This window comes from Danio rerio, chromosome 20, assembly GCF_049306965.1.
Source record: "Danio rerio strain Tuebingen ecotype United States chromosome 20, GRCz12tu, whole genome shotgun sequence".
Lineage (NCBI taxonomy): Eukaryota > Metazoa > Chordata > Actinopteri > Cypriniformes > Danionidae > Danio > Danio rerio.
Window position 1 is genome coordinate 41,493,802 of NC_133195.1, and position 16,408 is coordinate 41,510,209.

The 16,408-nt window shown below is 33.4% G+C and overlaps 1 protein-coding gene across 3 annotated transcripts in view; it reads left to right on the forward strand.

The window, feature by feature from the left end:
- Positions 1-16,408, forward strand: part of ehd3 (EH-domain containing 3) — a 45,291-nt gene that overhangs the window by 12,522 nt on the left and 16,361 nt on the right. For 2 of the 3 annotated variants that reach the window (XR_012395623.1, NM_001045004.1), the window contains exon 3: positions 2,544-2,641. Coding sequence is in view for 2 of the 3 variants with exons in the window: in NM_001045004.1 (NP_001038469.1) it covers positions 2,544-2,641 (98 nt within the window). In the remaining variant the exon portion in view is untranslated. Of the gene's footprint in view, positions 1-2,543; positions 2,642-14,358; positions 14,407-16,408 lie in introns of all 3 variants that reach the window. The other variant, XM_068215509.2, reaches the window with a different exon arrangement.

Sequence of the window (16,408 nt, forward strand, 5' to 3'; positions counted from 1 at the left end):
CCAATGTGGGTATTTTGCACTTAGATCAGTGTTGAGGTAATGGCCCATTCTGAGATTCTTTTGACTGTTACTATGCCACTGCAGGTCGACTAGTAATCATTAAGGGAAAATTCATCCAAACAATTTAAAATTACTCATTTACTCACCCTCAAGTTCTTTTAAACATTTATGAGTTTCATTTTTCTGTAGAACACAGCAGAAGATATTTAGAAGAATGTTGGAAATCAGTAACCATTGACTTTCATACTTAGAGGAAAAAAAGACTTTTTAAATATTGTTTTTATCATTTACTTCCGCATTCTTTAAATTTTAAAGGTTGGTACTGGCCCAACACCCCCATAAGTGGTTCCATTTTTTGATCAGTTGGAATAAAATAACTTTTGAATAGATTATGATAACGACATTTTACTTTTTTTTCTATAATTACTTACATGTGCAGGAACCAACAAAATTAAGCAACCTAGACCACTCGGAACGGCAAAGGTACACTTCCAAATTTGAGTTTACAAAAAAGAAAAAAAGCTCCTTTTTTTGGAGGGGTTTATTATAAAACAAAAAACATACAATTATTTTATTCACTTTTAACTGTGTTTTCTTTAAAATAATACCAAACGTTTGCATTTACACCTCTGTATGTGGATTTGGGAGCTTTTAAATTTGCGTAGGCAAAATCCAGGCAGAAACCCCAAAATAGTGCTTGACTTTAAGTTAAGGATCAATTTTCACAATTAATTAGTTTTTTTTTACCTGCCTATTTTTTTTAAGGTATTAGCTGTTTTATTTGTTTCTTCTAAAGTATATATTCTGCATGATGACATTAATCTGGATCCCTAACCTTACCTAATATCTTAACCTAACTACTACCTTAACTATTAATAAGCAACAAATTAGGAGTTTGAGGCAGAAGTCATAGTTCATGGTTTGTTAATAGCGAGAAGTGTTCATTTATTTATTGGCATGGGGGGCTACCTATTCAATATCTTAATATACCATATTGATATATTTTTTCTATTTTATCTAGAGGTAAAAATAAATTTGAAATATCTGAGCAGTTTTATACTGCTAGCAAGTTTTACCAGCTGCAGCAACCTTTTCCAGGAAGTTTGCTTTGGAAAGCTTTTATGAACTACTAAAACAAACTCCAAATGAACTTTGTTTTGGCCTGATTTGTTCAAATTATGCCTCTCCACTTCATTCTTGATTTAGTTTGAAGTTTATAAGAACCTTTTATTCGACTACTGACATTAGCCTATTGTCTCTTACAGTAGAAATCTATAATGCTTTAATTTGCAGTATTTAAAGTGTAATTTACTTGGAGTCAACACAATAGATAATAGGGACCATCACAATATAACAATGTACAGTTGAAGTCAGAATTATTAGCCCCCCTTTGATTTTTTTCTTTTTTTTCTTTTGTTTAAATATTTCCCAAATGATATTTAACCAATCGAGGATTTTTTTACAGTAAGTCTGATAATATTTTTTCTACTGGAGAAAGTCTTTATTTCTGCTAGAATAAGAGCAGTTTTTAATTTAAAAAAAAACATTTTAAGGTCAAAATTATAAGCCCCTTTAGACTATATATTTTTTTCGATAGTCTACAGAACAAACCATCGTTATACAATAACTTGCCTAATTACCCTAACCTGCCTAGTTAACCTAATTGACCTAGTTAAGCCTTTAAATGTCACTGAATACTAGCATCTTGAAAAATAGCTACTAAAATATAATGTACTGTCATCATGGCAAAGATAAAATAAATCCGTTATTAGAAATGAGTTATTACAACTGTTATGTTTAGAAATGTGTTAAAAGAAATCTTCTCTCTGTTAAACAGAAATTGGGGAAACAAATAAACAGAGGGACTAATAATTCATGGGGCTAATAATTCTGACTTCAACTGTATGCAACTCTCCTCTCATGTTCAACCTGTCACATTTGACTCGAGCATTAGCTTAGATTTACTTACAGTACATGTTGTGTACAAGTATTGCCAGATGTTCAGTAAATGAACGTGCTAGACTGTTCTCTCCCTTGCTTTTTTGTTGTTTGTGTCTAACATGTTATAAAAGGAACTGTCAAAAGCAGAGTAAATAATGTTAGGAAAAAGTTAGCCCAGCCTGAGGTCCTTAGCGATTCGCTCCAAAACATGACACGCTTTTTCTGGGCTTCAAAGCTAAGCCTCTATTTTAGTACACTAGGCTGCTTTTAAAACATCTCAGAGCAGACTTTTTGTACTTGGACTATAAAAATGTGAAGTCTTGCTTTTTATGTTCTTTTGTGTCCAGCTTGGTCAAACAAATAATGTTTTCTGGCATTCTGTTCCATGCTAAGTTGCAAAATTAAGAAAAAATTCACATTTATTTATTTTTATGTAGGACTTCATTTTAGCTGTGATTGTTAATTCACAAAATGGACAAAGTTTAGCTTAAATCAGAAATAACGTGGAGAGGTATAAACTGAGGAAAGTGAAATGTGTCAATGGTGTGCTGGGAGACTGCAGAGTCCTTGAGTGTGACTGGTTTGTTTGTGTTGGTTTTCAGGTTCGTGTGCGCCCAGCTTCCCAACCCGGTTTTGGAGAGCATCAGTGTGATTGACACTCCAGGAATCTTGAGCGGAGAGAAACAAAGGATCAGCAGAGGTAAAACACACCGCCAAAATGCTTAAACACACACTTATGCACAGAAAAAAGAAAAGCTGTTGTGTATATTTATTACCTTTCAGAAGTTTAGGGTTGGAAAACATTCATTTAAAGTACCCCAATTATGGAATATAAGGATATTTTGATTTTGAGACTCCTAAACAACAGTTTAATCTGCATGCAAGGTCAAACATTCTTTCATTGTTCTATAATATGCTTTTATTTTACCTAATCGTCCCAATGATGCAATGATTAGTCCTATAAGATTTTCGCAATATGATGGCTTCAGTTTTTTCCAACAATTGGGCAGGCAATGTTTCACTTGTGCATGAGAACAAAACGTCTCAATATGCATTCCAAGAGCAAGTTCTTTCAATGACTTTGGTATTTCAAATGGCACTATTATTTACACACTGCTTTACTATTTTTACTGGTAATGTTTCCTTATTAAGTCCTTTTAAAATCTATAATAGGGGCACTTTAAAAAGTTTTTAAAATAATCTCATATTCCCACAAAAGCATTTACGTTATCAAAGAAAACATTAAAATTGTGGTATTTGCAATTTATTTCAGCTATTTTTGAATGTAAAGGCTTCAAGGAAAAATACGTTGACTTCAGTTCTAATAAAGTGATTATAACTCAGGGTATCTGCGGGGTCTTAAAAAGTCTTAAATTTCAAAATCAAAATTTTAGGCCTTAAAAGGTCTTAAATTCACTGACAAATTGTGTTTAATGTTTTAAATCATTGTGTTAGTAAAGCTACTCAATTTGGGCCGACATCCATCCAATGACCAACAATAAAAACCTTTTTTTTTATATATTTAAATTTTATATTACAAATAGATACAATTCATAGCAGTTGTTTTTACAGCAAATTCCCTAAACTAAATTCCCTCATCAGGGAAAAACCTAAAAACAATTAAACAATTCATCATGATAATAGTAAAAATCATTAATTCTGTCGAAGTCTAAAATTTAATTCTTAATGAACTTAAAAGTGTCTTAAGTTTGACTTGAAATCTTTCTGAAACACTGATATCTTGATCTATGCTCTCTTTCGCTACTAAATGAATCTTATTCTCACATCATATCTGCATTTATGCTGTAGTGATTTCTATGATTAGAAAATTTGTTAGCACTTAAAAGTGGCATAAACAAGGTATTGAGCAAAGACTTTGAATACTTATGTACATGTGATTTTTCAGGTTTTTTATTTTTATTAAATTTGCAACAATTTCAAAAAATCTTTTTTCACATTGTCATTAATGGGGCATTGTGTGTGGAGTTTTGAGGGAATAAATGAATTTAATCTATTTAGGAATAAGGCTGTAACAAAAATATGTGGAAAAAGTGAAACGCTGTGAATACATTCCGGATGCACTGTACATGGGATGAAATGCATTCAGGCCTTTACACATACTGCTGTCCTTGACTTCTCAAAACATTTTACATTTGACTTGCCAAACTTATATTTTAATTTACATGTTTGTCCTGTTTTGGTATTTGCATGTAATTTGTTATATTTTGCAGGTAGTTACCAGATGCTAAAGGTTGGGGGTTTAAAGTGACTGATTTAATGCACGTATTGTTTTGGTTGGTTATACCGGTACTCAAATATGCAGCCTATCGAGATCATGTGATCTCAAATTTCAAATGTGAATGCTTGCTCTTGTTCCCTATTACATCAACTGAAAGAGATTTTCCTCAGGAAATCCTAACCACAAAAAACTCACTTAATACTTATACTGAAAAAAAGGGATATGTATTTTTTCATTATGAATTTTCAACATTCTCTCATGAAGAATATTGTGTAACTGTTGTTCAATCTGTTTTTAATTGTGATGTGTTGAAAGTCTGAGAACATGGTAAGAGACGAGGCTTTGTGAAGATGATGTTTTATGGGTCGTAAAAGTCAATGCGACAAGCCTTATAATGTAAAAAAATACAGAAAGTATGAAAGGCACAGGCACACAAAACTTTGAGTTTGCACCATATTGTATCTATTGTATTTTTCTTTTCATCCACAGCTGTATTTGTATTAAAAGATTGTCAGTATGTGACCAAACAGAGTTGTTTTTATAATATAATAACACATTTTATTGAAACCGTAAGCCTAGTGTAATCATAATTTTCTGCTTCCATTATTTCATGCATGATCATAAATTCTAGACTTTCATATGTAGATGTAAAGTAATTCCTAGTTGAATCACTGCACAGATGCCCTAACAACAAGCTTGTTTAGCACGTGGTGACTTTATTTATCATTCACAATAGCCCATTGCTGCTGAGCGGCCTGTAGTATTACCACTGGGCTTTCTGGCATCAGCATTTTCATTTTACCAACCAGTCACTACCTCCCACCACACTTATCCTCTCAGACTGAACTGATATGGCCAGAGGATTATAGACACTCGTGTTTCTGTGGCCAGAGCCAAGAGCTGGGCTCTCCAAGGTCATTTTAGAGATCAGATATTTATTAGCTCACGTTTGCAATGAAAGAAGTAAATGTAGATTTACATTTAAGCAGTTTAATTTGAAAGTGAAATTAGTCGTGAGCTGATACTGGAAAGGAACCAGTGTCGAAAATGATCTGCCCCCTACTGTAAAGCTACACAACACAAATTTAAGGCTCAAGAGTTTCATTTCAGTCATTATTGCATTCAATTATATTGTAAAAATTGTGCGTATGGTTAGTTTCTCACGCATCTTATCCAAAGCTGAAAGTAATGGAGGCTTGAGCAATTGACCGCAAACTAATGCAGTTGCTAGAGAGCGTCTGTGTTGAGGTGCAGTATTTTTGGCTGTTGTAGACTGTGAAGTAACTGAAATTGTTCAGCGTAGTTATATAGAACTGTGAAGTGGTCAAGACCTGCTGGAATTACTCCTGGAACTACTTAATTTGTTTTTTGATGTTGTTAAAAAAGGCTAGATCAAATGTATTAGTCACTTGTTGTTTTTCATTGGTGATTCCAAATTGAATTGTAAGATTGGCAAACAGTTTTGGAGAATTTGATGTTTGCCCACTCAAAGAAATAGGAGCTTGCCTGAGAGAAGCTTTAAAGATTGCCGCCAAGTGAAATGACTTTCTTATAGGGACTTTAGCTAGAGTAAATCCTGATTTCTAAATGAGTTTTAAAGTGACCAATAATGACCTTGGTCTGTACTTATCTGTATCTGAGTAGCTGTGGCTTTAAAAAGCTATTGATCGTACTGCACATTTAAAGCTTTTAAAGTTGCCAATTTAATATGGATTGGGTTTTTTCTAGTGTTTTCACACATGAGAGCATGCAATAAGAGCAAGCCGTTTTGGCCCAATGACACCTTCACACTAAACTGTTCTGCTACTTTCATAGCATTAATCGATTTAGTGATCATTTTTCTTATTTGAACACTGGATCTAAATGTGTACAGTTAAATTAAAAAGAGACCACTTACTCTCAGCATCTCTCTCTGTTGAGTTAAATGTTTAAATGAATTACTGAAAATATCAATTATGCTCATTTGGAATGGGTTTTTGTCAAGCATAATCAAATAAACTTGAATTGAATATTGTTTTTTGAGTCACTGAATTTACAGTTCCATGGCAAAGAAAATTGTGTTGGCAAAGTTGTGAACTGAATGTAAGCGAGGATGGCACCACAGCATAAAATATATAAAATACATGTTTCTATTGGAAAATCCTTGCAAACTAATGACTTGTGCGTTATGAGGGTTTGAATCAGTCTAATCCCTCATTGAGTGAATATTATTCATTTATATTTCATTCTGTATTAAGACATGAAGTTCATCTGAGTCTATTGGAAAAATAATAAGCGGTGTAACAGATCACAAATAATAATAATTATAATAATAATAATACATTTTATTTATATTGAGCTTTTCTCAGACTCAGAGCGCTATCAAGAGCATCAACACACAGAGAACATGAAATACACAAAGTAAGAATGATAATAATGATAAAAATATACATATTAAAAGAAGGCCTCAAAAATTATAAGCAATAATATTTGAGTTTTAAGAAGTTTCTTAAAACAATCCAGGGAACTGGCATTTCTGATGTTTGTGGGGAGAGCATTCCACAATTTAGGTGCACGATAAGAGAAAGCCCTACCTCCCATGCTGCTAAGTTTGCAACGGGGCTGATACAAGGTGAGCCCCGAAGCAGAACGTTGATTGCAAGAGGATGAGGAGGTTGATATCAAGTCACATATATAATCAGGTGTAGAACCATGAAAAGCTTTGTAAGTTAAAATCAAGGTTTTAAAATCGATGCGTGACTTAACAGGCAACCAGCGTAACTGCTGAAGTACAGGAGTAATGTGAGAGCGAGATGATGTGTGAGTTAGCACACGTGCGGCTGAGTTTTGAACATATTGTAAGATCTTAAGTGAGTTGGCTGGCAGACCCCCAAATAAAGAGTTACAAAAATCAAGACGAGACGTAATAAAAGCATGGACAAGCTTGGACAAATCTCACGGTTCGGATCACACTGCGGTTTTTGGGTCACTGATCTGACCATTTTTCGGATAAGCAAAAAAGGGAGGAGGCAAATGTCATTTGCTTTCCGTTCATACAAAAATATTACTGCAAAACAATTGCTTTCAACAAACATAGAACTTGTCATTTTAATAAAAAGAATCAGCAAAAAAATATTGAATATGAAAAATGATCTTTGCTACTGTTGCTGATAATGCTAAATACAGAAATCTAACATCTTGTACAGCATATTATATTTATTTTCAATTAATGATTCAACAATTCACACATAAAACGTCATGTTTCATTATAGGTGGATGTTAACCATTATCATTTACATCAGTGTTTATATCTAAAGTATAAAATGTTCTTGCAGTACTTGTGTTATTTAATTGTTTGAAACGAACTGAAAAAGTGTAAAAACTCAATTTCTCGGGATCAAACGCATATTTGAATGTGGCGCTTTGAAGGATCAATAAACAAATGCAAATCAAAATCATTTATCATTCATGTTGCGCGGGTTTGAATTGAGATCACAATATTTTAATGTTTTATTGTGCAGCTTTACACTGAATGCATTAATGCAGGCTAAACAAAGTTACAGAAAACACCTTTAAATCATTCAATTTTACAGGTAAGCCAAAATGCTTTCATACACGTGATTTGAATGACGCGGGAGGCAATCTCTCTGATCTCTCTGTTATGAATAGTGGATTAACCTACAAGTTTAAAAAAGTTCTTAATCCGCAGGTCATGTGTGTACTGAACTGTGGGTTGTGATCCGTATAGATCATGGATCAACTGTGATCTGTTACACCCCTAAAAAGTAATATATCTACTCATTAGTTGTCAATTGGAATTGAATATAGATCACACTTGATCTTTCAATTTAAACACAATTGGAGAGATCTAAATTACTATACATTTACTGTAGATCGGATTGTTTTTGTGGTGTAAAGGCTGATGTTGTTGAATCCATCCATACCGCTAAAAAAAGTGATGAGGATTGTGACTAAGTAAAAGTTCATGAAATCCATTTGAATGCATGCATGTTAGTACCAGATGGAATCTGACATAAATTATTATAAGCTTGTGGAGGATTGATTTCTTTTTATTAAACATTACTAGACCTGAAAATTACATATATTTAATATATTTACAACTAGATATTGTATGATTATTTTTTTCATGAAATGGATGGATGTGTATCATCTAAAGCAGTGTTTTTTTTCCTGAGCCAAGCATATTTTTTTGTCAATGAAAGAGTCACTTTTTTTTTTATAACGCCAGCAGCTTGGCCATGATGCTTGGCTGAGCATGCATTTTCTGTGTTTTTCAAACTGGAAATGCACCCCATTTTTGGAAGATCAGTGGCATTTTCCTCTGGAAAGAATTCTTGGGTCCACACGCACCCCCTAAAGTCACCTTTGTATAATTTCCTTTCCAGAAGTCTCATTTACACATCAGTGAGATGGTTGTATTTAGCAGGCTGTAATGAGAAAATGTGTGTCACACGTCCTGTGTTCTTTTGATTATGTCAAGCAGCACTGTGGAATTTCTCCAGCGCTCGTATGAGATGACAGGGGAACGTTTTCTCTCAGATTCATGACTACAGGCAGCTCATTTCATGTCATATGCTGGAATCTGTAAGCTAGGTTTGCTGGTGTTCCTGCATTGCTAGTGTGCTCAGTGAGTTTGAAGGATTCAGACAGGTGTGTTCAGCCAGGTGCTTGTGTTTGTTTATACTCACTGTGCGTCTGTAATTAACTGCTCTTGTTGTCTCTCTACTCGTCTTAGCCTCAGATGGCACACCCACAGACTCTTCACTGTCACTATTTGGTGCATATTGCTCAAACAGCACTAGGAACTTGTGGAAACAGTCCAATTTGATTGACTTTCTTTAATGCAAGTGTATTACACTGTAATAAGATCCATATATTTTATGGTAAAAATGGCAGGTGTAGTAGCTGGAATTTTAGCATTGCAAATACAGTAGGGATGTAAGAGAAATGTACAAATTTCGCAGTAAAGCACCTTATTTCATTCATTTACATTAATGTTTTGAATTACTAAGATATACACAATGTAGCTTTAAGGAGACAAAAACAACCAAAAGCATGTGTGGATGAGAAAGTGCTCAGTGTCATTCACACAACTACTAGACAGCATCATGGAATCATTCAAAACTAATGCAATAAACATTATTTATCATCATTAGATTTAACTTGCGCTAATGTACATAAGCAATGGGAATAAAACTAAAATGAATCATAATGTGCTGGATAATGTCAACAACAACAAAAAAAAAACATTAAAAAAGGAAGTGTCAGGCAGGGAATTCTGGAAAAGCGGTTATTTGCTGTATATATTAAGGAAACTTACAGTTAATCAGGTTACAGATTTTTACTACAGCATTTTTACAGTTGTTTTTTTTAGCCTTTGAAATCACCCATATTTGTTACAGTCCAGAAGCAGGACACACCTTTCATTAGAGTCCACGATTAAATCTGTGATTCAACATGACTTTTAAAGTAGTAATATTTCATTTCATAATATTATTTCATCAGTATATAAATATTTTGATAAGTGAGTTAAATAGAAATAAAGTCTGTTCTATGATAATAAGAATGTAAATTTTATTTTTGATAAATATTGTTATGCTATAATATATGTATTAACCAAAGGTCATTTTTACTTTAAACGTTGACAATTGTGTATGTATGGAGACATTGGGGTACAGTAGATACATTAGTATCAAAATAGAGTAATATTGTAAAATGTTGTTACAAAATAATATAAGTCTTTTCCCTTTGAGTATAATTTAGAGTTTCATTTATTCCTGTAATGGAATTTATGATAAATTACTATTCCCCATAAACCTTCATAGATGATTTATTGCTCTTGAAACGTTTATTTTCAATGTTTGTTTTTGTTGTTTTTAATAAAGGTGAATTAATTTGGCAACACCATTAAAAAATATATTTTCCGATAAACAGTATGTTTAAATGAACAACATTTATTTAAATTGTAAAATGTGGGCAATTTTAATCAATTTGTTATATCTTTATTATCATTGTTTATTTAAAATAAATAAATAACTCAAACCTCTTGGGGTAAGAATCACAAGTTGATTATGATATATGATATTATCATGATATTTTGCCTCCGATATTGACATCATGATATCAGCGATTTTGCGTAATATCACAAAAAAACCATCCACGATATATCACGATATTTATAAATAAATGAGATAAACTGCATCAAAAAGTTAAGATAAGATGCAATTATTTTATTAACAGACTGCACATGTTTTATAGAATTGCAACAATGTAAAACAAGCACACAGCTGCTCAAACAAGCTTAAAAATGCTGATGTCCAGAGAGCAGTTTGCGACTAAAAGGGCACATCTCCAAATTTGTCATAACAGCAGAATCTCAATTTTGTGGAATATACATTTAAGAAAACGCTGTCAAAATAGCAATTTATTGCTTTCTATTTTTTTTTTTTGCAAACTAAGGACATTTAATACAACTTGGCCAACTTATTTGATGTATCTTATGCTTAGCCCTTGATTATTTTTAGTCATGTAAAATCATGCATTAGATTCATATTTTTTTCTTTAAGTGGTAAACTGCTGCAGTCAGTGTATGACAGATTTATTAATTCAGATCTTTTGTTCATTTTGATGAATATCGATACTTGGCGCCAGAGTTCGATAATGTTTCACGGACGAAATTATCCTGCTATATCAGCATAACGATATTTTGTCCCACCTCTACCTTTTACCCCAAATTTGTGAATGTTGGTGTACATACTGACTTCACAGTGCATTTCAATAAGATTGTTTTTGTGGTTAAAGTGACTAAAAAAAGCTACACCGCATAATGCATAATTGGTCTAGGTGAGATTAACTCAAGACATTACCTGCTGTATGACTGTTAGAGTGTCCTGTAGCGTATATAGCTTTATCAGCACCGTGAGATGTTTCCCCATGATCGTTAATAACGTCTATACACTTCTGACAGCCATCAGCACTTTTCCCATGCATCCATTATAAGAATAGCATCTCTCAGAAAGCATTGGGGCATAAAGTGCTTTGTCTGACAAACACTGATGCACCATAAATTCACAGCATAGCATAGCCTTCAGAGCTTTAATGCTTCTAATGTTAACTACATTTTCTGACTATATGTCATTATTTCTTTTTCCATATCGATTATTCTGTTCTTTACGTATATGTATTACGTATCATTTTTATTTGTCTTTCTGATGTTCTCTCGCTCTTCTCTCGCTCTATCTTCTGTCATTCTATCTATATATATTTTTAGTCATTTTATCTCCCTTTCTGACATTCTGTGAATCTGCAGTAGCATTGTTTTATCTATCATTTTTTTCAGTTCCTTTGTTTTATCTGTCATTCTGTCTGCCAGTCAACAACGTGCTGCAAAACATGAAAATTATGGTTGCACTGGTCTGAAAATAGCAACAAATCATGCCAAACACATCTAGCGCCTAATTGCACCGGGTGTATGATAGGTACCCTTCTCTCTCTCTCTCTCTCTCTCTCTCTCTCTCTCTCTCTCTCTCTCTCTCTCTCTCTCTCTCTCTCTCTCTTCCTTTCTCATTTCACTCTTCAATGCCGTTGTTGAGTGTTTGGCAGTGTGCTGTGTTTGTGAGCATGCAACTGTATGGTTCTATTGACCCTGAGCCAGAGCTGCTCCCTAAAGCGGCTTTATCATTCCCAGCTCTCCTCCACCTCTGCCACAGTCAGGTGCAGTGAAATGGACCTTATTTCCTCCTGGAAAAACTCCCTGCCAAATCCAGGCACTGGAGGGGATCTGTAGGATTAAATGTTCACTAGACTGTGTCACTGGTGAAAGTGGCTCCGGTGTGGGGTTGTAGAAATGCAGCGGGCACTTAAATTGTTGTGTTTGTGGTTAAGGTTCATTTAATGACATTAGTGTCTTGTTGAATGGGGCATGCTGTGCTAAATAATACCTTGGCTCTGAACAACATATCTCAAAACCATACACCTGTTTCTGTTTGAGTTTAATTATGATTATTGGGCTGAAATAACAATATTAAAACACTTTGTAGCCTTATTTGTTTGTAAAGAAATTAATCTTATGAAGTGGTTGTTTTTAGTGAATCAAAAAAATCCTGTAGGGCTGCTTGATTATAGAAAAAAAAATCATAATCACAACTATTTTTGTCAGTTTTGTAATTTCGATTATTTAAAAGGATTATGAGTGGGCCATATGACCAAAACATATTGGATTGATTGATTGAAAGATCCACTGTGTTGTGAATTAAAATCAATTTGTTTCTTATTAAAGCTCTAAAAGTTTCTCAGTTGAGAAGAAAAATGATTTAGTGTTTTTGTTCTTTGATTAATTAATTAGGTTGGTAGTTAGCTGACATATATCCACAGTCACTTTAAGAGCCACGCAGATCTGATATACTGTTACGCTTGCATTTTCATTCCTAACATGATACTTACATTTCTTACATAACACATAAGGGATTATATGATTATGTGTGTCGCATTTTGACATTTTTGAATATATTGTATATTTTTACAAACATGAATACATTTTATACACTTCAATAAATCAAGCACACCCCATGCTGCAAAAGTCACATTATGATTTTGTTTTCTATGTGAAATCGGGCTTAGCAGAGGAACAAATATGGACTGCTGTAAAGTGGACATGTGGTGCAATAATTATTTTTCATAGTTTGAGGTTAAAATCGAAATCAAAATTTATTTAATTTTATTACAAAGCCCTACCATCCTGCATGACTAATGTAGTCAAGTCAAGTCGAGCTTTATTGTCATATCACTACATGTGTGGAACGAAATGTCAAGTCTTTCTGGACAACAGTGCCACATAAATAAACAATCATAAATTCAGGCAAAACACAGTTTGTAAGAGCTATGGTAACACTTTATAATAACTACACACTGTGAAACATTTATTAAGCATTAGCATATAGTTAAGCATTAACTCTACATTAATAAATGTTAGTAAGCAGTTTATAACTGCAGCTACAAATGCTGGATTCTTGACTTACTGTATAAGCACCTATATAATGTGCTTAATTATTGTATTTTCATACTTTAAGGATTTTTTCAGTACTAAATTATGTATTGCACTATTTACGAACCAGGTATTTAAGCATAGTTGGTTGTTTGATGATTAAATGATTTAATGATTAAAAAACTATTCAAATTACTATTTATGTATCTTATTATTCAGACATGTGTTAATAGGTAATTTGTATGTTACAAAAAGCTTTATTAACTCAACTTCATGCCGTTTTGTGACCTAATCTAAAGTGAGGACTATTTATGCTTTATAGATCTCTTATAAATGACAATTAAAGGCTCAGTTAAATTCTAAACAGGAAAAAAGAAAATAAACAACTGCATTTATTTCTATTCATTTAAAGATACACAAATGAAACTGTATCGAATAAAATGCATATATTTGCAATCTTTAACCTTTAATCTTTAAACATCTAAACATAGTTTAAATATTGCTTAATAACATTAAAATGTTGTATTATAAAATGCTGTTAAATTATTATATTCCTTTTTTTTATCCAACTTTGTTCTATTTTGACACTTGTTATTCAGCAATGTTTAATTTTTATACAGTAATTTTATTCTTTAGATAGTATTGCAAAGATTATTGTTAATTTAATGTAGAGTAAATGCTTAACAAATAATGAATTCACTATATGCTAACGCTTAATAAATGGTTCATAGTGTGTAGCTAATTTATAGGTTTACCAATGATTCTTATAAACTGGTTCTTTTTAGTAAATCAGGTACATCCAACATCTGATTCATAAACGAATGGTTCTTTCAATGTTGTGCAATTAACTGAACTTCAAGAAGTCATTAGCTTTAATAATATCCTACTGGATATTGTTCTTTTATACTGTGCATTTTATGATTGTAATCTCTCTTTTTAGTATGTTCATCAGTTCAGGATGGTGGAAATGCAGCACATCATCAACCAAAACCATTTTCTTTTTATCACTTTTCATGTTGTTTTACTGATATCTTGATATCTGTTCATTCCAAACTGTTTTGATCTGCCTAGATTTTCCCTTCTGTCCTTCAGGAATGACTTTGAGACATTTCTAATTAAAACTCCATACTTTCCATCCTGTGTTACTGTAATTTGACATCTCTGTATCTCTCTCTCTCTCTCTCCCCATGAACAGTTGCTACAGAAGATGGTTATAGCTGCCTGCGTAAATGTCCGTACGGAGGTATTGTAGATACTGCCAAACTACTGTTAACACCTGCAGCTTATTATGCAAAATGACGTTCCAGCACCGCTCGACCCCAGATGTGCTGTGAAATCACAGAGCCTCCTGATATTAACCCTCAGATCTGTCCCTCTTCCACTGTATAATCACAGCTGTAATGCCAAGCCCAGTTTCACCGCTGTTATTGTCCTGCTCTCAATGACACTGTCTCATGTGTCTGTTACTGTAGATTTTGCCTTTCTTAGGCCTTTATTTAGTTTGCTAGCCCCACTCTGAAGTGACAACAACTATGGATAGAGATCCGTAAGTTGTTTAAAAAACAATCCACACTTTTGCAGGTGACAATAAAGCCTCTCCATGTGAAACTGCCAAATCGGAAGGGATGGTCCACACCATTCCTGTAGGCATGGGATCTTCCTGTGGAAGAAATGGCTGTGTCGGCCATATTCCATGTCACTGATTTGAAATATTAACACACTAATGCCTCCCTACAGAACTGACAGCTTTGGAAAATATGCCTTTTTTTTGTCTTTTTCAGTCAAGGTCATGCTAAAAGCCCCTGGGTACAAAGATGTTGGATGTTATTATAGAAGATGTGTGTCAGAGAGAAAACACTGACATAGACAAGCCTGGTCGGAGTCATTTTTGCCATTTTGTTTTTCTACCAAAAACAACAACGTTTCATTCAAATGTATTTTATTGTTGTGTGTAATGGTATCCTTTAAAGAAGAATTACATGAGGGATTTAAAATCAAGTTAAAGTCAGCATGAACCGGAAGTTTCTCAGACTTTCTCAGAATTTTAGTATATTGTTAAATGTGCAGACTTTGATTGAAGATATCCAAAAAATATTTAGTTTTTTAGTGGATTAGCTTGCACAGATTAATTGTTCACCTGCAGAATAAAAATGTGCGCTAGCAAAATAAACATTGTATTTTGATTTCACATGGACTTTATAGACAGATTTGTTGGACACACGTGAAATTTGCAGTTTTGGAATTAAAAAAAATATATATATTAATGAAAATATTAATGAGTATCTTGTATTGTTTCATGTTTGTTTCACATGTGAGTTTACTGTGTGATTGCATATGTGATGCTTCATGTGTTTCTGTAAGGCAGTGTTTCTCAACTGAGGGGTCACATCCCAAAAGATGGTGACCGAAGCCTTTTTAAGTGGATCGCGTAGAGTTTTTATGATGAATAAATTTAATTTTGAAAGACTTGTGCGAGAGCTGTTGATGCTTCTGTCAGACATAGTTCATGAGAGTGAGCGTTACAGTCCTTTCATTTGGGATTTTCAATGGGCGAAATTCAAAAATTCACTGGCGGTGGGCAGGCAGTACACAAGAGGTCGTGTTGTTTAAATAAATGTATGATTTTTCGGCAGACAGCCCTTAAGATAAAATATTTTATCATTTTATGTGCCAATCACATTGGCTTTAACCAATTACTGAACATTCAAAGACACAATTACAACATGACACACAATCAAAGAACGCTGAAAACTTGATTGTAGTTTTTGTGTAAAAACGCTGATTCTGACATGAAAATCAATTTACTGTAGTCGTGTTTCTTTAAAACAATTAATAAAAGTATCACAAGCGCAAGTTTGTTATTTGTACAAACTCTCAGCTAAGGAAAATTTACTTCATCGCTTTATTTTAAGAAGCAAAAGAAATTACCAGCATGGAATTTCAATGTGCAACTATGGTGGCTTATAGCCTATTACTTTACACATTTGATTGTATCAACAAAAGTAGTTTGGGAGTGATATTTCAGGCTAATAATTATGGGATAAAGTGGGTCCCATGATCAAACCAGTTGAGAAACACTGCTGTAAGGGATAACATGCTTATTCATAAACTTTATCTTCCAACAGGTGTGTCCAAACTGTCAATTATTAAAAAGGTATAGTCAAAGGCATGTAAAGAGTCACAGAAAAACTTTTAATGTATAATACTTTCCTGTAATATTTGTATTTTGTTTCAGCTTTATTTCA